Source organism: Cricetulus griseus (assembly GCF_003668045.3).
Source record: "Cricetulus griseus strain 17A/GY chromosome 1 unlocalized genomic scaffold, alternate assembly CriGri-PICRH-1.0 chr1_0, whole genome shotgun sequence".
In the NCBI taxonomy this organism is placed as follows: domain Eukaryota; kingdom Metazoa; phylum Chordata; class Mammalia; order Rodentia; family Cricetidae; genus Cricetulus; species Cricetulus griseus.
Window position 1 is genome coordinate 260402871 of NW_023276806.1, and position 27126 is coordinate 260429996.

The 27126-nt window shown below is 51.1% G+C and overlaps 1 protein-coding gene across 1 annotated transcript; it reads left to right on the forward strand.

The window, feature by feature from the left end:
* The first annotated feature begins 198 nt into the window (after positions 1-198).
* Pdxk (pyridoxal kinase) lies at positions 199-25648 on the forward strand. Its single transcript, XM_027394357.2, has 11 exons — positions 199-431; positions 9294-9348; positions 10048-10152; positions 11337-11420; positions 12785-12831; positions 15229-15314; positions 16247-16292; positions 18277-18388; positions 19336-19472; positions 20364-20430; positions 20649-25648. Exons 1-11 carry the CDS (start codon positions 345-347, stop codon positions 20759-20761), a joined length of 939 nt encoding a protein of 312 aa, XP_027250158.1. The 5' UTR covers positions 199-344; the 3' UTR covers positions 20762-25648.
* The last annotated feature ends 1478 nt before the right edge of the window (positions 25649-27126 follow it).

The window sequence follows — 27126 nt, forward strand, 5'->3', positions numbered from 1 at the left end:
CATACTGAGAGTGTCCCAGGTGTGCCGGCTGGTGCAGACTCAGGTCTGCAGAAGAGACGAAAGCTCACGTGCCGCAGCACAGAGGAGCCCATCCAGCTCAATTCCACAAGTCCCTTTTCCCGGAGGGGCGTGGCCTGCGTGTGGCACCGCCTCCAGCCCGCCCCTCGCCGCGCGGGACTCGCGAGTTAGCAGCCGGCCTGTTGAGGTCAGAGGAGGCGGGCTGCGCGTCCAAGACCAGCGCCTGCGCGAGCTGAAGGCAACCGGGAGAAGAGACCGAACGTGCGGCCTGGGTAGCCGGATTCCGTGACACCGCTTGAGCAACGCGCAACCACGATCTGCCCGGCATGGAGGGCGAGTGCCGGGTGCTCTCCATCCAGAGCCATGTCGTCCGGGGCTACGTGGGCAACCGGGCGGCCATGTTCCCGCTGCAGGTAAGCGCTCCACCGCTTATGTAAATCGTGCTGCTGCTGGAGGTTCTGCTGGATCGCAGCGTAGCCTCCCCGGACAGATGACCTTGCTCCCTACTGCGGCCACCCTCGGGTCCCCGTTGCGAACTGGGCGCGCTGCGGACAGAGCCTGGCGCACGCAGGCGGGGGCGTGGAGTATCCTGGGGAGCCTACAAGTAGGGTGGTGCAGGTGGCACGAAGTCCCCTGCCCGACTGTGGCGCCCTGGGTCCCTGCTGCTTCCGGCTGACTGGCCAGCGGTGGGCGGGGGATCCCCGAGGCGATGAAATGCGGAGCTGGGAGGATCCTGCCCTGCGAAAGCGCAGACAGCTTTTTGGTAGACTCATGGGCGGGTGATTGCTCTTTTCCTGCTGAAATCCAGGTTCTGTCTCTGCCTACTCTGTGAGCTTAGACCAGGAGGAGGCTGGACCACACTTTGGGTTTGACTACTCCTGGGGTGGTCTTTCAGCCGCCGGGAGAGGGCTGGAACCGCCCTGCACCATCTGGAGGCCTGCCTATATCTTGAGACAGCTTATTTTGTTGAGTTTCGATTTGGAAGCAACCTGTTAGAAGGACTTGTAGCCTTATCGTCTTCCCAGAGCCTCTTTCCCTAGAAGCTGTCTGTGATCGTTTCTGATCCGCGGTGCTTCCTGCTTGTGACCTGGTGGCCCTAGGAGGGAACCAGGGTGCAGTGGGTATTAGAACGGAGACTAGAAGCAATGTCAGGGTGATTGGCACTTCCTTGCCTAGCTGGTCCAGCAGGAAGATTGGCCTGACCTGGCCAGCCAGGTGGTGGCCTTGCCTTCTTCACTGTACCTCTTTGGCTGGTCACTGAGCCAGGCGATAGGTTCCTGTACCCCTTCTGCTCATGCTCAACCGCTGTACTGACCCCTGGGGGACATTAGGAAGGAGCACCTGGCTACCGCGGACCTGCAGGGAGGACCTGGAAGGAAGACAGTTGGCCCAGAGCTCTAGGAACAATCTTAGGGCTGTCCTGAGGCTGTCATGCTTGGCAGACAAAATAGGGCAAATGATTATGGGTGTACAGTACAGGGGTTCAAGTCCATAGGCACAGGGTGGTTGCTGAGACTTGAACTCCTATTGGTTGATAAGCAATTCTTCACCCACCCCCACACCTATTCTTATTCTACCCCAGTTGCACTGGTCTGGGTTTCTCTGTATTGTTTTGGAGGCTGTCCTGGAAAGAAATGGAAAGGCATGCCACTGTCTGGATTTAACATCTAAATTTAGCTTTCTTTTTCTTTCGGGTTTTTGTTTTGTTTTGTTTTTTCAAGACAGGGTTTCTCTGTGTAGCTTTGGAGCCTATCCTGGCACTCACTCTGGAGACCAGGCTGGCCTCGAACTCACAGAGATCCGCTTGCCTCTGCCTCCAGAGTGCTGGGATTAAAGGCGTGCACCACCAACGCCCGGCTTCTTTCTGTTTTTCGAGGCAGGGTTTCTCTGTGGCTTTGGAGGCTGTCCTGGAACTAGCTCTTGTAGGCCAGGCTGACCTCAAACCCAGAGAGATCCGCTTGTCTCTACCTCCCAAGTGCTGGGATTAAAGGCGTGCGCCACCACCACCCAGCTGGCTGGGGAAGTATCTGGGCCTCCCCTGTAGACCTGACACCAAGCTGTTGATGAGATGGTAACTTGTGCTTGGCCTGGCACAAACCCACACACCTGGACCATCAGCTCTGCCTCCCCAGTCTTCTCTGCAATGTCTTCTGAGCTCCTGCCTCCCCAGTCTCCCACAGGCACCTGGGAGATCATAGAAAGAGGCAGCAGAGCCCTTACTGTTTTCAGATTTTGCTGCTGGCCCCAGGCCAAGGTGTAGTAGCCAAAGGTTTCACGTGAGCTGAGCCATTAGGAAGTGGGGTACCAAGTAAAATACTTTTAAGGTTTGCAGAGCAGAAAGAGGGTAAAGGGAGAGTGTGGGTGGGGGGCCTCTAGGAAGCTGGGGGTTTCCTGCTGTTTTGCAGGGAAGAACAGGGTGAAGGCCAGTGTGCCTTGTTGCCTCTTTCTCATCTACTAGACAGCACCATGTCTTCCCTTCTTGTTTTCTGTGGTGCTAAGGACCCAACCCAGGGCCTTGTGCATATTTAACAAGTGCTCCTCCACTGAGCTGTGGCCCAGGCACTATGTAGGCCTGGCTGGCCTCAAACTCACTGATCATCTCCAGTATGGGAATTAAAGAGGTATGCCACCATGCTTGGCTTCCCAATCCCCTTGTTAAATGCTGCTGGGGACAGAGCCTAGGGTCTTTCACACACGTGCTGAGTAAAATACTTGAGCCAGCTACACCTCCAGCCCACATCCTCCCACAAGAGGCAGGAGGGGCTAGGCAGTGGTGATACAGTCCTTTAATGCCAGCATTCGGGAGGAAGAGGCAGGCGGATCTCTGAGTTCGAGACCAGCTTGGTCTACAAGAGCTAGTTCCAAGACAGCCTCAAAAAAAAAAAAAAGGCTGGGGGAAGGAAGAATCAATATCTTAAGGGTGTGTGAGTGCGAATCCATCCCTGTGTGGGTATGTGTACATGTATGTTCTTTGTGTGTGTCAGGGGTTATAACGTCCCTATCCCACTTGTTTTCAGAGGAATCTGAAAATGTCCAAGTTTAGGGTCTAGTGAAAGGGAGCAAGGTTGGTAATATCAAGTTGTCTCTTAGGAAAGGGAACAGAGCAGCAGGGACTGGGGTCTCCAAGCTCTGCATACAGTTGTGGCTTCAAGCTGGGTCTTCTGAGGGTGGCAGCCACCTGGCTGTGATGGAGGAGCCAATGTGTGGAAGGGAGAGACACCTCCTGCCCTGTCCCCTTACCTGTCATTGTCTGCTTGCCCCTTTACCTGTCACTGTCTGCTGGAAAAGCAGTCCCTTGAGTAGCTAAACTGAGGACTCTTCTTGAGGTAGACAAGGCATGGCCCACCCAGGGGACAGTTGCTGTGAGTCGTTGTAAAGTCCTGTGGGTGACAGCCTGTCACCCCCACCCCCTCTGGGGCACGAAGGGGAGTTCATCCTGGAGCAGTATGCAAGAGGCCCTCTGGTAGAGGGAGAGACCACAGCACAGAGTAAGTAAGAGCAGCTCTGGTATAGTGGCCTGTAGGGGTGAACTAAGGCCACATTGTGAAACTTATTTGGGGTCAGGAATGCTGTTTTGGCAACCCCTGGAAGCTCAGCCACTCCCAGCTGTCTGAGTGAGATGTGAGCAGCTGGCCAGCTGATAGACAAGGGAGTCATGGAACAGTTCTTGACCAGCTTGCATCTCAGTGACCACCTGGAACCTAGGTGAACCTGTATCTGGGTCACTGAGTCTCAGAGTGACCTGGCAGCAATAAGTGCTGTCAAGGTCAGCCAATGACTGCCACAGTAGGCTCAGCACAGGCCCCTCTCCTTAGGGCTTCCTGTGCCCAACAAGGCAGACCCCAACAGCTAGACATGGCCCCTGGCTATGCCTGCCTAGCACTGTAATCCTGGAGGGAGTGCTGTGAGCCAGGCTGGGGTGGCCACAGGGTAGGGAGAGAGATGCTTTTTGGGAAGCAGGCTGTCTAGTAGCATTTCACCATGGAGATCAAAGGGTGTGGTTTGGCTGGATTGTAAGGCTGAGCAGTGACCAGTGGTGGGAGGGATGTGGGGCCTTTGGCTGTCAGGTGGCTCGGGGTGACAATGGTCACAAGATGCTTGTCCAGCCTGGTTGCTGATTGCCATCTGTGAAAGAGACTCAAGCATCAGCCAGGGACTGGTTCTCCAGGGCTGGAAACACCAGTGATTCTGGGCCTGTCCCTCCTGTCTGTCTCTAGATGCCTGTGGAAGAACCACACTGGAATATTCCAGAGCTCACCTCACTCCTGCTGTGCTGAGTTGCTCTGCTATTGTTCTAAACAGGCCTCTTCTGGCTGTGTGGCTTCAGGCTGTGTGTGCCTCTTTGCTGGAGGCTTGATGATGCAGCAGGGGAGGCGGGTATGGGGTCCCTGGGATGTACAGCACCTGCCCACACAACCACCCCAGCATAGTACCCATCACTGCTGGGGATGGGGGTGTTCTGAGGTTGCATGAGGGGCAGGAAGAGGAGCCTGTGTCTGGCAGCCATGGCAGCAGGAAGCAGGAAAGGCAAGCTTCTTGCTCCTGTTTGGCTTTCCTTTTCCTGGGTGCCACTTGCACTCATCTGGAGGTGTTGTTGTGCCCAACAGTGGGAGGGAGGAAGTATAACAGGCTATGTCTGGGATGTTTTATCTACCCCAGGGGACAGCCAGAGGCTTCCCCACAGGATGGTGCTGTCCCTTTTGCTCAGCCCCCAGTCTCACACATGAGCAGGTCAGGCAGCCCTGTCTAGTGCTGAGAGACAAACCCTAACTGTGCCTTTGCCAGCTGTGGTTCTCAACACTGTTGTCTCTCAGTGCAACTGGGTCTCCAGCATTAGTTCCCAGCTCACACAGTCATCTAGTCAGTTAGCCAGATCTCCTACATCTGCTAGAGCTGGGTCTCCACTGACTTTTGTACTAAAAGCTTTTTCTTTCTTTCTTTCTTTTTCTTTTTTTTTGATTTTCGAGACAGGGTTTCTCTGGCTTTGGAGGCTGTCCTGGAACTAACTCTTGTAGACCAGGCGGGTCTTACTCACAGAGATCCACCAGCCTCTGCCTCCCGAGTGCTGGGATTAAAGCCATGTGCCACCACCGCCTGGCCTAAAAGCCTTTTCTAGCATGCATCTCAGCTGAGATTTGGTGACTTCTGTAGTGGATGTGAGTTTACCACCGTAAGCTCAAGCATGTGATCTGGCTGGCTCAGCATTCATTCAGAACCCATGGGAATATAGGGATTAAGAATCCCATGCAGGTTTGGAGTAGCAGAGGCCAGAAGGCAAGGCTTTTTTTTTTTTTTTTTTTTTTTTTTTTTTTTTTTTTTTTTTTTTTTTTTTTACCCTCCTCCCTCCTTTCATTTTACTGTGTAACCCAGGCTTCCCCTGAACTCTGAACTCTGGATTCTTCTGCCTTTTCAGCCTCCTGAGTACTGAGATTACAAGCAGGGCTTGGGGCTAAAAGGATGCAGTGTCCCCTTTATCTGTAGGGAATTTGTTCTAAAATCCAAGGTTAGCCGGGTGGTGGTGGCCCACACCTTTAATCCCAGCCTTAATCCTAGCATTGGGGAGGCAGAAGCAGGTGGATCTCAGTGAATTCAAGGCCAGCCTGGTCTAGAAAGTAAGTTTCAGGACAGCTAGAATTCTTTTTTATTTATTTTGGTTTTTCGAGACAGGGTTTCTCTGTGGCTTTGGAGACTGTCCTGGAACTATTCATCCACCTGCCTCTGCCTCCCTGAGTGCTGGGATTAAAGGTGTGGGCTACCACCGCCCTGCTAGGATTTTTACACAGAGAAACCCTGTCTTGAAAAACAAACAAATAAAGGTCCGTGGTAGACACCTGAAAATGAAGATAGCACTGTATATAGAGTGTGTGTTACAGGAATTTTGTTTATGTTGTGGTCTGTTGTTCAGTTGAATAGAGCATTTGGTTGGAGAAAGAGTTCACATTCAGCTGGCCAAGATGGATCAGAGTCCTTAGTGGAGTCAGGACATAAGAAGATTGCTTGGCCTTTTTGGAGCTGGAAGGTGAACTGGTGGCATGTGTGTGGTCGCTGTTTCCGATTCTTATCTTATTTGTCCCCAGGTTTTATAATAATAAATGGTAAAAGAAATCCCTCCAAGTGTTTTGTCCTGTGCTCACAGATCTATGATTGGGCTTAACAACAGTAGCAAAGGAGAGTAGTAGTAGTAGCCATTACCTATCTGCTGAAATACGTTAGTGAGTGCAGGGCTGGAGACATGGCTCAGTGGTTAGGAGCACTTTGCAGAAGACCAGGTTCCACTCCAGCACCCAAAGTGGCTCACAAAGGTCTGTAACTTCATTTCTAGGGATTTGATGCCATCTCCTGGCCTGCATAGGCACTGCGGGCACATGCATACATGCAGACAAAATATACTCTTTTAAAAAAATCTGTTAGTGAATATGTGCTCACTCTCACCTATCTACCTCACATCAAGACAGATTATTCTTTGGCATGTGTGTGGTGTGAGATGCATGTTGACAAATATGTGGTACATGTGTGGACATGCATGTGTTGGTATGTGCATGTGGAGGCCTGAGGGCTCTCACATCCACAGTTACAGGGTTCTGGGGATCCAAAACCTAATCCTCACATTGACTCCTGTTTGTGTGGTGAGTGTTTTGTCTCTGAGCCATCTTCCCGGTTCCACAAACAGAGTTCAATATTTGGGGACCTCATTGGCCGTGGATAAATGAAACCATGGATGCCGCGGTGTGGATCATAGGGAGCTGCTGCCCTCCAGGTTAAGAAACAAGCTTGTTTGGTGGAGGCGGTTGTGCTTACCTTTAATCCTAGCACCTGGGGAGGCAGCAGCAGGTAGATCTCTGAGTGCAGGTTCAGCTTGGTCTACAGAGCGAGTTCCAAGACAGCAAAAGGAAGGAGAGTTGACAATGGCGTGGAGTGTTCAGAACTTTTTGGAGTGCAGAAAGTGACCAGTGGCTCTATGAGCTTGGTGTGCATTCACAGGACTGCAGGGGATGAGCCTACTGCCTGGGGTGCTGGGCTCTGCTCTTTGCATGTGGTCAAGGGTCTTGACTTCAACCAAGAACTACAGAAACCCCTAAACTCTACAACTTAAAGAGAGGCATAGTGGGGTCCATCTGGAGTTGAGGTAGAATGCACAGTGGAGACACAGTAGTCAGTTTAGACCATTGAAGGGGTGAGAATGGACTGACCTCATATAGGCCTTTAAAGGCTGCCTTAGCAAGGAGTGCAGGCAGCTGTGGGGAATGGGGCTTGTCCATCCAGGGGACTAAGAGTGCTGATGGGTAGAGTCAACCAGTGGGAGTGGGCACATTGTCTTCCACTGTCCAGTCTCACTCTATCCATGTTGGAAGTACCTGACCAGGAAGCACTACTTTACAGGGATGTGATCTCCAGAGTCACAGTCATAGCCTTCCAGAAGGATGGATTTGAGCTGAGAAGAGGTGTTAAGTGACTGCAGACTCCTTGCCTTCCCAGCTGAGGATGGCTGAGCTTTGTATATGTGGATTCTGGAAATGCTGACACTCACATGTGACACTGATTAATACAGCACTTTTGACAGTAATGTTTGAAATGGAAATGCTAGTCCAGGGGCTCAGCGCCATCATTTAGAAGCAGAAAATAGCGATTCCTTTCTCAGATGTGTGCGCCAGCTCCGAAGGATTAATTATCTGCGCACGCAGAGGCAGCGGGGGTAGGACAGCTTGGCAGGGTTTCCAGGACGTGTGTCATCATCGCTTCCAGCCTGGCTCATCACGGTTGATCAGAATTTTAAGGGATTTGAGATGCTGGAAGCTATATTGGTGCACAGAAGTCTGGAATAGGTGAGCAAATCTGCAAAGTGCTGCTCTTACTTTTCTGGATTAATACGACTGCTAATTTTTGTTGCATTGCTTCAGCGATAATACTGGCTTAAATTTTGGGGGATGAGCCAATGAATGCAAACCATAAGCACTTGAGCTCAATGGCTTATCACAAAGCAAACACCGTCACACAAACTGTGTGGCATGTGGCCAACACCCAGAGCCTCTATCCCTTTCCCCCAGGGCAGTCACTCTCCTGATGCTACCCGAGGCTTGTCTCTAGCATCTGTTTCTCTCCCTGCTCTCACCCTGTTTTGCTGCCTTGAAGGCTGCCTCGCATCACCCAGGAGGTTCTGTAGGTGAGGCAGCCCACTTGTCTGCCCCATCAGAAGCACCTAAGGTTTTAAAGGAGCGATGCTGTAAAAGGTCCATTTTCTGCCACTCCACACTGGTCACTGTCGTCTCTGCCCTCTGTTGTGCGTGGGTCAGATTCCCAGGGCTCCTTTTGTTCAGAAGTTCTAGTGGAGGGAGTCCTCAGCACTCTGTTTTACCTTGAGGCTCTGGCAAAGGTGTTATGAAGCATTCATACACCTGATCTCTGTCACACCAGAGTCTAGAGTGGTTCTCAACCTTCCTAATACTGCGACCCTTTAATACAGTTCCTCATATTGTGGGGACCCCCAACCATAAAATTATTTTGTTGCTACTTCAGAACTGTAATTTTTCTACTGATTCATGGTGTAACTATCTGACTTATACACAGGGTATCTAATATAAGACCCCTGTCTGGGTCTTGGATATGAAACCCATTTGGGGGTCTGGACCCTCAGGATGAGAACCACTGCTTAAGTCTCCAGTGGGTCATGACCTGTGTATATCAGTGGTAGACAAAGTCATGGCCATTAGGCCAATTCCTCCTAAGTCCTGGACCCTTGACTTTCATATCCTGGCAGGCCCTCTTTCTGGCCCTTATACTGGTGGCTTCTGCATTGTGGAATGTGTTTACACAGGGTTTTGTTCAGTGGCCCTTGCCTGGTATTGCTATAGAAGTGGGCATGAGGTGAGACTTGGCTGGGAGGGTGGAAGGCTTAGCTAAGGGGAACTCTGTTTCTAGGGATAGCCATCTGCTAAATGGGGAATGACATACCTGGGGAGTTGAGCAAACAAAGGAGATCGATCCTTCTGCCAGGCAGACCACCCTGAAAGGAAAGGGGCGCTGCATGGATGCTGCTATTGAGATGCCAACCTTCTGAAAGATGCTGGAAAATGGTGGGCTAGCACACAGGAGGAGGAGACAGAGCAGGAGTGCAGACATAGTCAGCCTGGGACCTGAATTAGGGGTCGGAGGTGGACACAGTGGGGTCTCATCTGTCAGCCTCCTCAAGTCAAGACTCTAGCCATGGTTGGGACCCCTGCCCTAGGTTCTTAGGGTCACAGACAGGCACTCACCCACCTCTTCTCTTTGTCCTGCAGGTTTTGGGATTTGAGGTTGATGCGGTGAACTCTGTGCAGTTTTCCAATCACACAGGTAGGAGTACAAGGTTGTAGTCATGGTGAATGTGAGCATGGCATGTGACCTGGCCCTGAGGGAAGTAGGTGCCACCTCTTGTGTCCAGGGGATGGAACCCAGAAGGGCCACTCTGTGTAGGGCCTACCCCACACCATGGCTAATGTGTGTGACCACTGTTCTGGAGCTGACTGGTGGGAAAACCTCCATGCTTCAGTTTCCTTCTCTGTTAAGCCAACAGTCATATAGCATCTACTGTTGTAGGAGTGCTGCTGTGTCCTCCTGCAGACAACTGGTGACCTGCAAGTCTGTGCTTTTCCACTCTGGCAACACCTAACAAGAGGGGTTGGGTGGTCTGCTTTAATATTCTTCTGTTGAATGCAGAAGTAAACAGCTGTGTGCCCTCCTGTCCCTGTCCACATCTTCTGGGACACAGTTCCACAGGGCTACCTAGGGCACTGAGTGTCTGCTGCCCTGGATCGATTCGATAGGGTGGAGACCACTGTTTCGCTCCCAAGGTGTAGGAACTGGGTGCTTCCAGGGTATCGGCTGCCACTGAGGCACTGGGCCCAGAGCATCCAGTCTGGGCCTAAGGCCAGCCCTCAGAAGAACTGCTCACTGGGTCTCCTCAAGGAGGGTAGTTGTTGTCATCGGCTGAGATGGTCACCAGGGAAACCTGGGGCTCCCACACCCACAGTTTAGCCTGTTTTCTTCCTGCAGGCTATGCCCATTGGAAGGGCCAAGTGCTGAATTCACAGGAGCTGCATGAACTGTATGAAGGTCTCAAGATGAACAGCGTGAATAAATATGACTACGTACTCACTGGTGAGGGTCCCCAGGGTCCTGGTGCAAGGTCCCCAGCCTGATGGTGACAGGTCAAGCACAGATCCTCTCCCCAGGCTCAGGCCTGGTCTCTGCCTCCTTCCTCGAAGGTCATGTTGTGCACTAGGCACCAACACTTTCTGGAGACCCTTAGAGTTCTGCCACCCCGGTTGAAGGTGAAATGCCACATGAGTTCATCTGTTGTGTTTCTGGTTGTATTTTCTACGTATTGAGCCTACTTACTACATATATGGTGTCACAGCATGGGTACAGAGGACTTGCCACCATGTGGGTCCCAGAGAGTGAACTTAGGTTTTCATATATAACAGCAAGCATCCCTATTCAGTCAGCCATCACAGGGCCCCAATTTAGTTTTCTGTTTGTTTTGTTTTGTTTTTGAGACAGGTTTCTCTGTGTAACAACCCTGGCTATTCTGGAACTTGCTTTGTAGGCCAAACCTAGTCTACATAGTATTGGCCAAGGCTTCATAGTGAGGCCCTGCCTCCACAAATAAATGAAAATGTATTTATGTGTTTTTATGTATATAGGTGTTTTGTCTGCATGTGCATCTGCACCCCCAAAAGGGGCACTGGATCCCCTAGACTACAGTTAGAGACAATTGTGAGCTACCATGTGGGTCCTGGGAATTGAACCCAGGACCTCTGGACTAATGGCCAGCGCTCTTAATTGCTGAGCCACCTCTCTAGCCCCTGAGTTAAAAACAAATTAAAGAGACACAGGAGCTGCAAAGATGGCTCATTGGTTAAGAGCACTTAGCACTTTTGCAGAGGTTCCAGGGTCATTTCCCAGTTCACACATGGTAGCTCACAACTGCCTGTAACTCTAGCTTCAGGAGATCTGACACTGTCTTCTGAACTCTAAGCTCTCATGCACACTTGTGGTACACAGACATACACTCAGGCACACACATAAAAATATATTTTTTAAAGTCATGTGTTTTGTTGAAAGTGGAAGATTTGCAGATTATCTGTAGTCACTCAAAACTCATGTACCTGGGATCTTCCTGGGTCCCCCTCTATGAGCACAGACTTTTGGAGACCTTGCGTATTCCCTGGCCTGCCCCCACTCTCATGCATGCTTGATTTGATGGCTCTTGTTACGGGCAGATGCCCTGGTGGTCAGTGTGCCCTGTTATGAGAGAATAAATCTGGGTTTTCCCTCCCAAGGTTACACGAGAGACAAGTCCTTCCTGGCCATGGTGGTGGACATCGTGCAGGAGCTGAAGCAGCAGAACTCCCAGCTCGTGTACGGTGAGAGCTGGGCCATGGTGCCTCTTCCCACTCTGTGTCCCTTGCTGCTCTTACCCTCAGGGAAGGGACAGCTCAGCCTACTGTCTTCTAGTAACTCACTTCCTGCTTGGTCTTTATTGGTCAGTTATTTAATCCATGGGGCCTCTAAGGAGAAGGCTTGTGGGCTGGCTCAGCAGGAGGATTGGGAAGTTTTTCACATGGGTTCATATAAAGGAAGGGTTAAAAATGTGTGAAGGCCTGGGGTGCCCAATGTGTGCGATCTGACCCTAAAGATGTACCTTGGGTTGGTATCCCAGGCAGGGCCAAACTAGGGGATGGGTGATGGGGAGGACACACCGTATCTAGTTTGTCTGCATGGAGAGTGGCACTAGTTTCCAGGCAACAACACTATGTCCATGGGCCACCAAGAGTATTGACAGTGTTAACCAACTATGGAGACTGAGGTTGGATCCTAATTACCAGTTTCCCAGGTATGCACAGTGTGCCCTGCCCTGAAGGCCAATAGCACATTGCTTTGTCGATGCAGTGAACTGTGTCCAAGGGAATGTGCTTGAACCTGGGAAGATTTGTGAAACCTGGTTTAGCATTCTCTCAGCCAGGCCAGGGGAGGGCACTGTGCCAGTCCAGGTGACCTGAGGTAATGTGTTCTTGAGAAAAAGGCAGGAATGATGGTAAGTTACATGTGAAATTATCCCAAGGAGGACCTAGTTGTCTTCAAACAGAGAAGTGCAAGGTGCTGGGGCACACGATTGTTATAGATGTGCTGTTAAAATATGAGAGACTAGGGGTGTGTCCCAGGTGGTAGAGTGCTTGTCTAGCATACATGAAACCCCAGGCCTGATCCCCCGCACCACATAGACAGAATGTGAGGGTTTATATACACCTGTGATCCCAGTACTCAGAGGCTCAGAAGCTCAGGGTCATCCCAGCTACAAAGTGATGAGTTCAAAGTCAGGCAGGGCAAAGTTGAGCAGCTGTCATCAGCTGTCCTCTTGCAGAAGCCCCGAGTTCAGTTCCAAGCACCCACTCTGATGGCTCCTAGCCGCCCGTAAATTCCATAACAGGGGATCCCATGCCCTTTTCTGAACTGGACACCTGCACACATGGCACATGTGTGTACATGCAGGCACACCCACTGTCAGAGCAAGGGTTATATATGGAGGCAGTTGTGGTGTGCATGCCTGCATTCTCAGCTACATGGGAGGCTGAGGCAGGAAGATTGTGAGTCCAGGGCTAGCCTGGGCTACACAGTGACCCCCGCAGCTCCCCCATCTCAAAAAGCAAAACAGAAGGAAAAGCAAACACAGTGGAGGTCTGTCATAGGAGGCTATAGCAGTTGCTGACCAGATGCTGTGTCTCCACAGTGTGTGATCCCGTGATGGGCGACAAGTGGAATGGCGAAGGCTCCATGGTGAGTACACTCACTCTGCTATTAAACAACTGGTCTGTGCCTGTGCTTTGAGCCAAGAGAAGGTCCCCTTCTCGGGTAAACTGGTATGGCCACCATACAAGGCTGAGACGCGTGCCTGTTAGGAAGTTGGTCAAATAGAGGACAGGCATTGGGGTGTGTTCCATAGACAGTCTGTCAGCAGTGAGCTAGCTGTCTAATAAAGGTCCAGGTGTGGCACCAAGGAAGAATTTACTATGAGTTTCTCTTGTTGCAAATGTTTTTTTGGTTTTTTGTTTGTTTGTTTCTTCTTGAAAGCTTGCCCTAGAGAAGGCTGGCCATTTACCCTTGACTGCATGACAGCAGTCCTCCATCCAGGGGAGGCGTCCTCTCTGTGCAGTTTCAGGAGGGGTACATATGAAGCAGTCAGGGAGGAAGGCGACAAAGGGACATCTAGCAGGCTACTTCAGCCTGTCCACACTGGAGATCAATGTGGTGATGGATGTCAGAGCCAGAGCACCTTCTCATGCAAATGTCTTTTCTTCTGCCATTTTCCCCTTCTATTTAACAACGAGGAAGTCACTCTGAGCTCTTTAGCTGTTCAAATCCATGCAGTGGGTAGGTCAGAGTAACCCTTGGCTGTCACATAAACCTCAGATTGGAGATGGGAGGCTGCAACTCTGAGGCCCAAGGCTTCAAAGTCAGCGTTTAACTTACAGACCACCCTGACATTTGCCTTCTTTGTTGGCTTCTGATTCATCCATTACTCTTTGTGAAATCCTGCCACACACAGTCTACACCAGCGCAGGACTCACCTGGACCAGTGTCTTACTGCCCTGCTGTGTCAGTGGAGGCCAGGGCAGTGTCTGGGCCAGGTTTCCCCCTTTCCTCCTGATGCTGCTTGCTCAGTGTCCCCAGCCAATCTAGGAGATGCTGGTGTTTGGGTCCTAAAGAGCTCTCCTCCAGGCTCAGTGTCACTGTACTGTATACTGGTTTTGATTAAATGACTTCCCTGGAGGACCTAGATCATATATCCCACATGTCAGGTACTTAGTAGCAAAATTACAGTTATGAAGTAGCAACAAAAATATTTTTATGGCTGGGGTCACCGCAACATGAGGAACTATTGTAAAGGGTTGCAGTGTTAAGGTTGAGAACCACTGCCTACATTCAAGACAGTAAGTTAGGTTCAAACCCAGGGCCTCTCACGTGCAAGCCACAGGCACTACCACTGACTGATATGGGTGCCATTCATCAAACTCAGTTGTATAAGGGTCTTTTTTTATGGCATGGTCAGATCTGAATCTATGGGTTGGGCTGTGCAAGCGGTCCCATCCGTTTGGGAGTCCATCTTTGTAGCACCTTAGACCTTGAGGGAAATTCCTCAGCCACTGGATGGGGAGAGATTGGAACCCTGAACCTCTCTCCAGTGCCACAAAGCATCATGGGAAGAGACAGTTACTACAGAGCCTCATGTGAGACTTGCACATGTCAGGAACCAGACATGGTAGTGGGTGTCTGTAATCCTAGTTATGTGGGCAGCTGAGGTGGATGATTGTGATTTTGAGGCTAGCCTCAATCAAAAGTTTTTAAAAAGGAGCTTGGGGAGCTGGAGAAATGGCTCAGTGGTTAAGAGCATTGGCTACTCTTCCAGAGGACCCAGGTTCGATTCCCAGCACCCACGTGGCAGCTTACAACTGCCAGTTCCAGGGGATCTGACATTGTCACACAGACATGCACGCAAGCAAAACACCAATATAGATTCATTTATTTTTTTTTAAAAAAAAAAAAAGGAGATTGAAAGTGTAGATTATTCTTGCTCAGGCCCTGAGTCCATCCCCAACAGGAAATAATTTTTTTAAAAAATGCTAAAGATTGTTCTAAGCTAGCCTTGGATACTCAACACCGGTAATCTCAGGACTTGGAAGGAAATGGGAAGTTCCTTGGAAGGAAAAGGAAGATAGGTTGCTCTGGGAACCCATCTCAGGAAAAAACGGGGGTGGGGCGAGCACTGTTCTGTTGAGTTATACAAAATTGAGATGATCAGAGCATACTGGCTCCCAAGTATGTCTTAGGAGATGAGGTTCCTCTGGACTCAGGTTACCAGAACCAGGAGGGCCCAGCCCCATCTGGCAGGACCTGAGGACCCCAGGCTGTCTTTAGACAGACATCCCATGGGATTCTATGTCTTAGCTCCCTACTTCCGTCCTCCCTTCTGGTTCTGGTGAAATGAGGCCTTCACCTCCTGCTCCAGGCCCTTCTCTTCCTTGGTGACACCCTTCTCTGTCCCTGTCCCTTTGGGGCCTCAGCTGTGGTGGCAATGCCAGATCTCCCTGCAGGATTTAGGCTTTGGGAGGGTTCCTCCACTGGGCTCTGTTTCTCTGTGAGTGAGTCTCCTCCTTTGTCTCCTGTGCTCTGCAGTACGTTCCTCAGGACCTCCTTCCTGTGTACAGGGACAAAGTGGTGCCTGTGGCAGACATCATCACTCCTAACCAGTTTGAAGCTGAGTAAGTAACTGCATAGCCGGAAGGGCCTGCTGCCCTGTGAGCCCTGCAGAGCCTTGCACCATCTTCACTGTGCCCTAGCAGCCCCACATCTGCTGGCTGGGGTCCCTAGGTGGCCCTTAGAAAGCCTGGCCTGCACTAGACTGGTCATGTCACCCTTGTCCCTATAAACATGTGTCCCTAACCCCTGCAGTTGTTCCCATCACCTCTAAGGCAATGACAAGTGCTCTTTCTCGCTGGTCATTTGTCATGATCATGTTGGTTCACAGTCTCTCTCTGCTGGGAAGATGCTCCAAGAAGAGAAAGAGGAGGTGATACCTGTCCATCTGAGGGCTCATGTGGCTGGGAACACCCCTGGGTGGAACTGCAGGGCACAGATGTCTGTCAGAGCTCAGAGCACATGGCCCCTGATTAGCTCAAGGCAGCTTCTAAGAAACCTTCCAGTTACCCAGACTTGCAGGCATAGGCCTCTCTGTCCTATGAGCAGGGAACCTGCAAGCCTTGGATGCACCCACTGGTGGGCGATTTTAGACTGAGGGCCCCAGCCCTGAGTATTTCCCAAGTAAGGGATGTCATTTCTTTGAGGGCCTGTGCTGTCAGCAGGCTGAAGCAGGTGTTTGGGTTGTGCTGGTCATGTGGCCATCAGAGTTCATGAACACTGGTTACCTGCCTGTGGTGAGAGACACTGGGGTTGTAGGTGGTGGTTTCTCACTGTTGTCACTAAAGGTATTCACTACAGTTTGGAACCTCACCGTGTATGTGAGTTCCCTGATAGCACATTTCACTCTTGCCCTTCCCCACTCTTCCGTGAGTATCGCTTCCCTCCCCAGTTCCTGTGGCCAGTAGAAGCAGCAATGGTCTCTTTTGGGATGTAGGTCAGTTGCCAGGATGGCTGTACTGTAGACACTGGCTCACCACTCCCATCTGTCTTCCAGGTTGCTGAGTGGCAGAAAAATCCACAGCGAGGAAGAAGCCCTGGAGGTAAGGAGACCTTCACACATAGCCCTGTTCAAAAGACACTGAGCATTGACCTCAGATATGGCAAGTACCCAGTCTTTGTCATTGATGGGTACCTTTGTCCCTTCTATACTCAGTCCACCATGTGTCCTTCTCTGTGACCAGGAGCTGCCATACCAAAGCATCCTCTCACAGCGCTGGAGTCTGAAAGCCCCAAATTCAGTTGCGGAATAGGGCGCACTCCCTCTGAGGCCCCTGGGAGTCCTTCCTGCCACCTCCAGCTCCTTTTACTGTGGGTGTAAAATATTAGCTCATGGCCTAGCTGTTCCATGACACAGCTGGGTTCTCTGTCACCATCCTTTATAGAACTGCAGTCATATATTTTTTTTTTTTTTTAAGATTTATTTATTATGTCTACTGTGTTCTCCTGTATGTATGTCTGAAGGCCAGAAGAGGGCACCAGATCTCACTATAGATGGTTGTGAGCCACCCTGTGGTTGCTGAGAATTGAACTCAGGACCTTTGTAACAATGGGCAGTGCTCTTAACAGCTGAGCCATCTCTCCAGCCCACAATCATATCTTTTTATGACAATGTGGTACCATTCACTCAACTGTGACCTCAGATTATTGCCAAGTAGAATCCCATTCTGAGAAATTGGGGGTAAGGACATCAATATATCTTTTCACATTTTAGCCCAGAACAGTCACCACACGTAGTGTGTGCCAGGCCCTGTGTAAGCACTGGGCACAATCTTACCTATTGAGCCCCATAGCCCACAGTGTGCCAGCCTCATGTGTCATCCTCCATTACACCATCCACTCCCAAACCTCCAGACCTTGCACCAGGCCTCACTCCCAGAAGCTGTCATCCCCTCAGTAGCACCCAGGCAGAAGGCTGAGCCTCTGGAGTGGGCTTTGGGGGACATTCCAGATACAGGCTAATGCAGAGACCTCTCTTTGGGGACAGTTGTGCAGTCAGCCCCATGGGCCCATCTGTGTCCACTGTGAATGGGGACATTCACAGTAGTAGTGTGGCAGCTCCTCCCTGGCCCTGTGTTGGTAGGCATCTTTTATCCTAAGAGATTTATTTCTTTGTATCTTATGTGAGTGTTTTCCTGTATGCACATGTGTCTACCATGTCTATCCCTGGAGTCCTCAGAGCCAAAAGAGGGCGTCACATCCCTTGGAACTGGAGTTAAGGACAGTTGAGAAGCGGCATGTTAGTGCTGGTATCCAACCCTGAGTGCTCTTAACCGCTGGGCATCTCTCCAGCCCCATGAAATACGTCTTCTGTGCCCCACTCAAGCAGTCCCAGACACCAGGGTCACCATCCTATCCACCTTAAGTGGCCTTAGAGACCTCAGAATGTATATAGACTGTAACTCCATGCATGTTGTCTCCCACTGTGAGCGCGGAGTGGTGACTAGGTTCACCTCTTGAGCCCCTTGCATTAGGCACCAATGAAAGTGCTCTGTGAGCACTGCAGTGCAGACTCTCCAGAGCAGCCATCAGGTTTACAGGAATTTTGCCATCTTGAGCCAGGTGTCAGTGCTCACTGCGTTTGAGAGACAGAGACAAGTGAATCTCTAAGTTCAAGAACAGTCTGGTCTACATAACAATTTCAGATCAGCCAAGGCTATATAGTATGATGCTGCCTGAAATAAATAAACAAACAGCAAAAATAAAGACAAGCCATCTTGGAGAGAAGCTTGCTATCATGACTAGCTTCCCAGTCCCTAAGGAGTCAGGCTGGGACTTCCAGGCATCCACTTATTTCCAGTCCTTGAACTCTCAATGGCCCTGACAGGTGGCAGACACAGGCTTGGCCATGTGTGTGTACAATGTCCCAGGTTTTCTAGAAGCCTGTAGCATGCTAGTCACTCCTGGCTGCTTGAGCTCTGGTGGCAGAGGACAGTGTCCCACCAGGATTTGTCCCCTTGAGATGCTTGTCTGTCAGGAAGAACCACCGTGGCTGGATGTGCTGACACTCTCCTTTGCTGCTGGCAGGTGATGGACATGCTGCATTGCATGGGTCCTGACACCGTGGTCATCACCAGCTCTGACCTGCCCTCCCCACAGGGCACTGACTACCTGATCGCACTGGGCAGCCAGAGGATGCGTAAGTGCCTGCTCTACCTGCCCTTGCATGCCCCTCGGGTCCATCTGCTTCCTTCGCCCATGGCTTTCAGGCCCCAGAGAGTATGTGGGGCTCAAGGAGGGAGACTGTGACTCAGTTAGCAAGTGGAAGGTACCTCTTGCCTTTCAGTAGAGTCAGACAGAAGGAAGGTTCAGGAGAGGGCTGTGTGGAGCCAGGGGGTGGAGGCTAGATGAGGTACTGGGGGCATGCAAGGCTCACCCACTCCAACTGGCCAGATGCTCAACTATCCGTGCTGTGCTGGGACCACCAGGCTCTCCTTTCTGGTGAACTACTGTACATCAGTGACTTATGCCAGAGGCCAGCTGAGTCTGGCTTCTGTGGCTCAGGAGTTTCCAGGGAGTAGGTTTCTGCTGAATTCAGTGACTGGTTATACAAACAGCACATGAGTTAATTATGCTTGAATAATGTCCCAGCACAGAGCTGGTCCACAGGCTGACAGGAACCCCAAGTTCACACGCACTGTCTCTACTGAGTGTTCTGGATGCACAAGGATATAGGGAAGGCATCTGAATCCTCCTGTGGCACACAGACACACTTGTACACACACACACACACACACACACACACACACACACTCACACTCACACACAAGCAGTGCACCCAGGCTGTTCCTGGCACTCTGACTGTGTAAGGCCATGCTAGTTTCAGCTTCTAAGGGTCCAGTGTTTCATTCCCCTTTGGGACATTGGTGGCAATGGGGGACAGTTATGACAGCCCACATGGAGACCCAGAGCTCCTGAAGGATGCACACACATCTGTGTGGCCACTCCTAAGGCTGGACAGTGCTAACCTTTCTATCACTTCAGGAGAAGTAGGGATGAGTCAGGCTGACAGGTTCCCACTGCAGGGGCGGCCCTTGTCTAGCTGAGAAGTCTCAGACCCAGTGACCTGGCTTATGTCCTCCCTAGGGAAGCCTGATGGCTCCACGGTGACCCAACGCATCCGGATGGAGATGCGCAAGGTGGATGCCGTCTTCGTGGGCACTGGGGACTTGTTTGCTGCCATGCTTCTGGCGTGGACACACAAGCACCCAGACAATCTGAAGGTCAGTTGTACGAGTTGCTCCTCTCCATAACTACCTCTGTACTTTCAGTGGGAATATAGGTTAAAATGGGAGGGAGGGAAGAAGGGAAGAAAGAGAAAGGCCTAGCTTGGTTATCTGGGCAAACCCGGTTCAACCATCCCATGTAGGGAATTGAGGGTCTGGGTACTTGCTGAGTCCCCCAGGCCTCTGGTCTTGAGAGAGGTGAGCAGCAGTGCTTTCCCTTATGGAGTCTATAAAACTCATTGCTCCCAGGAAGTCTTGTTACACACTTGCTGTGTGCCGAAAATGCACAATATAGACAAGCCCAAAGCTGCTGTCCCTACCATGAGACATCTCCATCCACACTGGGGATTAATTTAATAGGTGGTGTCTGCTTGACCCTTTCCCCACTACTATAACAAATACCTGAGAGAATTAAGAAGAAAGGATTCTTTCTACTCACGGTTTCAGGGGTGTCTGTCCATGTGAGACGGCCTCATTGCTTTAAGACCTGTTGCTCTGCATCATGGTGGGATCCAGCAATCAAAGAGGAAGGAGATAACATTACACCATCCACTCCCAAACCTCCAGACCTTGCACCAGGCCTCACTCCCAGAAGCTGTCATCCCCTCAGTAGCACCCAGGCAGAAGGCTGAGCCTCTGGAGTGGGCTTTGGGGGACATTCCAGATACAGGCTAATGCAGAGACCTCTCTTTGGGGACAGTTGTGCAGTCAGCCCCATGGGCCCATCTGTGTCCACTGTGAATGGGGACATTCACAGTAGTAGTGGGGAAAGTGACAGTGGAGCCAGCTTCCTGGTGACTAAGGCAGCTGGTGCCTGTGGGGTATCCTCTGGACAGTGATGCTCACCCACGTAGACCAAGGCAAGCAATGTCTCTGTCCTCTCCACAGGTGGCCTGTGAGAAAACTGTGTCTGCCATGCAACACGTGCTGGACAGGACCATCCGGTGTGCAAAAGGTACCTACCCTCCTGCTCTGCCTTCATTGGAGGTCTTCCCTGTGTGGGGCTGGGCAGGAGGGGGGGAGCTCTCCCTTCAGCTCTGCATCCTGCTGTCTGTTAGAATGAGGGTGCAGGTGTCAGTGTGGAGCCCCTTCTGAAGCAGGGGCTCCCCTGTGGGCAGGAGGGGGGGCCTCAGGCTGCATCCCACCTTCTCTAATCTTGCCTGTGTCCCTCAGCTCAGGCAGGAGAGGGACAGAAGCCCAGCCCGGCTCAGCTGGAGCTGAGGATGGTCCAGAGCAAAAAGGACATCGAGGACCCTGAGATCATCGTGCAGGCCACCGTGCTGTGAGGGCCGTGGACTCGCCTGACACAGCAGCGTGCTGGCTGGGGTCTCCTTTTCCATCCCTGTGAGAGCTGTGAAGTCTGCCTTAGAGCCATGACTGAAACTCAACATTGTGTTCCCTCCTGAGGGTCGTGCCTCAGCCTGTCTCAATCCTGACAATGTGCCATCATGGCTTTTTAAAATAATAACAAAGCTGTCACAGAAATATGTGACTCAGAAACATGACCCCTTCCCCCCGAAGGCCGTGGGCCTCCTGACTGCCTCATGTAGACTCACAGGTATGTGGAAGGTAGGTGGAGGAGGCAAGCCTGTGGCCTGTGGACGCTTCTGTTGGCTGCCATTGCCTCCAGTTCCCTGACTGTGCTGGGACCGGGCCTGCAGGCACACTGTCTTTAAAATTGGGTTAGGTCCTAATCATTGGCATCTGGAATAATTATGCCAAATGTCTTCGTTGCCATTCTGGTCTTATCCTTGTCCCTGCATTAGTTTCTGTGTGTCTCTGCTGCTCTTAGTGTCTCCCAGGACGTTGGACTTATGCAACTGTTGTACTGTATGGGAAGAAGGTATATATCCTCATGCTTCGGTAGGCACACAAGCATGTTGTCACTGTGACAGGGACCTTGTAAAGGCCCTCAACATTGCAGAGGATCTTCAAGCCTCTTGGGTATCAGCAGGATCTCCTATAACTTGGGACCAACTTCTGAGAAACTGACCAACATAGGGGTCAGCTGCTGAGGCTAAGGTGGCTTGGGAAGTTCACACTGGGCTCTTGCTGGGGACACACTCTGTACTGTGAGGTGGTACTGTACTTTTGAAGTACTGCTGGGGACAGTACATTGCTGCAGACATGTTTGGACAGACAGGGAAGGAGAGGCAGAGGTGGCTCCTGCTCCCTGGTGGCATACTTAATCCTGGGTCCTCTCCCCAATTCTGTTCTGTGCGCACCACATGCGGAGGATCAAGAGACCCTTATGTGAAGCTGGCTAGCTCTCTGCTCCCTTGGCAGTCCTGGTCCTATAGAGAGTATGTTGGCACTGTGTGTGCCAGGGCATCCATTAGACCCCTGCAGGAGACTGGGACATGTTCATTTCCATGGTCAAGTGTGGCTTTCCTGGCTGTACATCCTACACTTTAGATCCTAAGTCATAGCTGTAAGGGGCTGTCTTCATATGATTTTCCCGAATCTCAGTATGCATGTCAGTTTCCTTGAACCTTCGTTCCTGAGATTCACCTCTTCTGAGAAGCCAGTTTCCTGAGACTGAAGAAGTGGGGACCACATTGTGGCCTCATAGGGGCACAGGTTCTCCAAGGTTGCCTGGCTGCCCCCTGCAGGCAGGCCTTTGATAGCCACAGCCTACCTTAACATGGCCCAGTGTTCCCCTTTCCCAGTTAAAGTGCCCTAGATGAAGGAGACACTGGTCACATGGACTCCCCCAGTCCAGCTCCACTTTCTCAGCAGCCCGTATCCTGAGATTCTCACCTTTCTGTTGTTAAGCCTGGCAACTTGAGAAGCCCAAAAAACAGAAGTAATTTTTAAAAATTACCTTGTCCATCATTACCCCAGGCCAGGATAGCTAGCTCTCTGGCATGTGTCTCCTGATTGCTGACCAGAAGAGGGAAAGCCATGGCCAGCAGCCTGGAAGGGAGGAACAACATTCCCTAAGTCAATGGAAAAGCCCATCACTGTCCCCCAGAGAGCAGGAACACCACATTGCCAGCAATGAGGAAAACTTCCTTTCCCACTTGGAGTGTTGAGACTGCACTGGAGCTGGTACTGTTGGTGAAGTACTCACCATGCAAACATGAGGACCCGAGTTCAGTCCCCAGCGCCTCAGTGTGGTCCTGCAGTGTGCATCCATAACCTCAGAAGCAGGGAAGCAGAAACAGGAAGATGCCTGGGGCTCTGCTGACAGTGTTCCCCTGGTAATCTCCAGGTTCAGTAGGAGAGACCCTGTCTAAAAAGAACAAGCAGAGAGTAGTAAAGGAAGGCCCCAGATGCTGACCTCTGGCTTCACACAGTTATGCTCACAATGAAGGATAAGTTCTGGCCTAGGGCTGAGGAAAGCCTGTGTGTGGGGGATGAGATGTGAAGACCTCCCTAGCAGAGCAGTACTGCGTGTGGAGGTTTTCTGTGTGCTGGGTCTTCACGACCACACTCTGCAAACACACCAGGAGAGCCTTAGCCCTTCACTGTAGCCCAGAGCTAGTGGGCTGGGGAAAACCCTTTCTTGCTTACACAGCATGTGAGTGCTCTCCTCTCATGAGGACTTCCCCTAAAGTCCTGAACTTGGTGTGTTCTGAATTGTCCTCCTGTGTCACAGCCTTGGAGCCCAGGGGACAGAGGGCACAGGCTGTGGGTCAGGCATGTGACTAAGGAACAATTAGTGCTTTGATCTTGGGGCCTGGGCTGAAGCAATGCTCACCACAGAAACGTCTGCAGCCTGCCTGCCGGCAAGCACAGGGTCTGCTGCCTGTGTATCCAAATCAGAATTGCCTTACTCTCACTCTCCTCAGTTTGGTTATGAAATGATGTACTTGGAAATGAAGCTGTGTTAGCTCAGTGTTGCCTGCTTCCTCCCGGGGACGCCCTTTGATACTGTCTTAGTCCATCTCCTTCAACCTCCTGGGTGACTAAGAGGAAATTCTGACATCTCATTCTTTTGAAATCGTTGCCTGGCCCTGTTAGACAACCATGTGACTCTATCTTACTTTTGCAATATTTTAGTGATTGTAAAAAATAACACTGTGCTTTTCTTCCTGTTGGTAGAACCCAGTTTTTAAAGGCTGCTTGATTATTCATTGGGAGTGGCCAGGGACAGCTTCACTGTGCCTAAGAGGGGTACTGAAAGGAGGGGACTGTGTGCCACATAGGCTAGCTGTGTCCCCAATATGATGTCGTCACCACCATCTGGGGTGAGAGAATATCACTGGGTGTTAGGTCAGAACCTCTGCTGTCCCTGTTGAGGAATACAGAGTCCTCCTGAAGGAGGGAGGCAGGTTGGCCGGTGCAGCACTGAGTCCTTGCTGTGCCCCTGGCCACCTCCTGACCCCATTGTCCAGTGTCCAGCTCCCATTGATTCAAACCTTATATTGTCTAGCTGAAAAGTATAGATGAAAGAAGTGAATGTATTTTGGAACTCTTTGCTTCCTTCCTGCCCTCTGAGTGATCACTGACTTGGTTATGTATCTGGTCTATACTTATGCAGTTCTGAGATACCCAGTGACCACTGGCTGACCTTAGCCCACATGTGGATGCCTAGAAAATGTGTCCCCTGAGGGTCAGTTGTGGTTCACTTTAAGTTTCTTCATAGAACTGTGGGCTCTGTAGGGATGGCTTGAACCTGGTCCCAGCAGTCTGAGTGGATGCTGCTCTCTGATGGCTTGAATGACAGAGGAGCGCCCCAGAGAGGAGGCACAGCTGGACATGCATGTGCCAATCTGTTCATTTCCTACACGTCCTGTGACAGCTTCAGGTGTGGCTGGATGAGCATTTGCAGGTTCCAGTCCTGTGGAACCAGAGTCAGGAGATTTCTAACTCCTTTTGCACACTTTCAGTATTTAATTTTGGATCGTATTAAGGGACAATTCTTGCCTGGCATGGAGGTGCAGAGCTGTGATCTGGAGCCCTAGAGGCTGAGGCAGGATGTAGTAAGACAGTATCTTTAAACTCACAGGGTTATTCCTGGATTTTCTTTTTTCCTATTTAAAGGGTTCCTTGCTATGTGAGTCAGGCAGGAGCATATCCCCAGGAGGAGTCTCCCATCTCTTGTCGCTTACCCACTGTACCTTAGGCTGAGCCCTGGAAAACACCCACTTCAGGTGAACTTAGCTCACCCATGCCAACGGCTCCCTGTGGGCACTTTCTGGTCTTTCTGTGACAGGATACACATTCCAGGTGTAAAGGTCTCCCTAAGCCATGGGGACCTCTCCGTGCTCCATCAGCTCTCTAAATAGACAGTTAGGGCTGCTCCCGCCCTACACCTATGTAGGTGGAAACAGGGCAGAGTCTGCCACTCAGCCCTCCATCTTGGAAGCTCCCAGAAGGCCTTGGGGTGTAACCATTGCCATGCCTCAATGCCTATCCAATAGAGTTTGCAGACCCACCAAGGCAGGCTGAGATGTTGGGTAAGCCATGGCCACACTTCACTGCCTGCCTTGCAGGGTCTGGCGGTCCCCACACTAAGGAGGAGCCATCATCCTTAGTGTAACCTGGTTTGGTGCCATGGAAGTCTCCAAGCTATATGCTCATGAGGACCTGGTTCATGCCTGACATGAGGAGGGTATGCTCTGGGGGTGACTGGACAAATAGAAGACCCAGAGGCTTATTTAGTACATCCTTGTAGTGTCCCACAGAGCAGAAAGGCAGAAGCCAAATCCCCTCAAAGCTCAGACCGGGCCAATTACCATAAAACACCTAAGACCCCTTGGATTTTGGTAGGCATGGATGTCAATATTTTTGTAAATGGAGTTGAATTCAACACAGCTCTTGAAGGATGAGACATGGGTGACCTCTTGAGTGCTCTTAGCTTCATAGCTGCCTAATTCCTGATATAGACCTTGTCAGAATTTCACCTATGTGTTGCAAACCTGGACCAATCTGAAAACAGACTGCACCTCTGGGGCCAGCCTGACCCTACTATTCCTTCCCAGAGACCTCAACTCTTTGGAGGTCCTAACTGTTAGAGTAAAGCACAGCTGGCCCCCAGCCCCTGCTGTACAGGAGGCGGAGGCTCTGGGCTTAGGTGGTCTCTGGTCCAAGTCCTCCAGCCCTGTGTACTGTCCCTTGTCAGTGCGTCTATAGACAGGAGCACCTGTCAGCACGGTGTAGCTGTGTCTGTTTTGTGCTGGTCTGTCAACCTCTATGATTATCCACAAATAAATATTTTCATTGCAGATGTGTTTGTGATTATTTCTTCCTAGCCTGCCCCTTGGGGTTCCTGATTAAATAGGTGGCAACTAAAACACCCATCAAAGGAAAGTGTGTTCTTGCTCCCACCTATGGTGACGCCCAGCTCACCCTTCACTCTCTCCTGTCTTGGGGGACTGTCTGGTGTTTTAGTGCCAGTCCTGAGGCTTCCAGCAGGATTCTGAAGATCGCTCATTGGTCAGTATCCAACATCTCAGTTGTTAGTGAGCTCTGGTGCCACCTGGCACCTTGACACTTGACAGTGACACTGAGTGCTGAAGCTTGGGACCATGACCATAGCTCACCTGTGCACTTAGGTGTAAATTGTGGAGCAGTTCAGCAGTTGCCCTGAAGGCAAGGGGTGGGGGGCTGGGTTTAGGTCCCTGAGTTCCCATTTGGTCAATCACTGTCAGAGAGAACACGGGCCCATGCAGGAAGCTGACAGGGACAGAGCAGTGACATAAACTGGTGACAAGTGTCCTGTGACCACTGCCCTGCTTCCCATGAAAGGCCACCTCTGTTTATGTAAAGCCGTGGAGGCCAGGTGTATACAAATGGGATGTCAGCGCTGGCTTCTGAAGGCACAAGAGAGTGCTACCTTTTCCATGTGTAAGGCTGAGGCATCCTTGGCTTGGGGGTCTTCCTCCATGTTTGAGGACAGAAACGGCATCTTCCACCTCTCATGACCCTGACCTTCCTGCCTCCTCCTAATGTATGACACTGGACCACTCAGCAACCCAGGATCACCTAGCTCTTGAGATGTTCAGTTTGATCTCATCATTAGAGCCTGTTGGCCATGCCAGGTTCTATCTCTGCAGGTTCAGGATATGGGCATCTTTGGAGGCCATTCCTCAGTGGGCTACAAGGTGGGACACGGTGGATTCTTGACTTGGTCATCTCTCCCCTCCTCAGACATAGGCTCAAAGTCAATCTCACCCCATACACTGTCTCCCCTAGTGAGGAAGGGAGGCTGGCTTCAAGCTCTCTACCTTTAGGGAGTTCTGGGCCAGTACATGTAGTCCTGCCTGTAATGAGGGAGATGCTGTCCAAGCTGCTAGAGCAAAGACAGAACGGGAAGGGAGGTTGGAGAAGAGGTCCCCAGGCTTTGTAATAAGCCAGCCAGACTTGTGGATTGCTAGGTATCGTGAGACTGCCAGCAAGGTCTGGCTGTATACTGGGCCCTTTGTGCATTTTGTCTCTCTGAGCACTTGTGGCCCTTGCTGAGCCCAATCCTGACTTCTCAGTGTGCCCTTGCCAGTGCCTCTGCTGGTGTCTTGTCCGAGACAGTTCTCGTCTGCTCTGGATGAAGTCAGGGAGCCTAAAGACTAGCCAGTATCTGCTAAGTTAGACTTTCCAGAAACCTCCAGGGTCTAGCCCTTCCTGGATTCCCACCTACATTGCTTTAGGGAACTGTAGTTGTTTGTTTGTTACTTTTATTTTTCTCTTTGGGGTTCTTTGCTCTTTG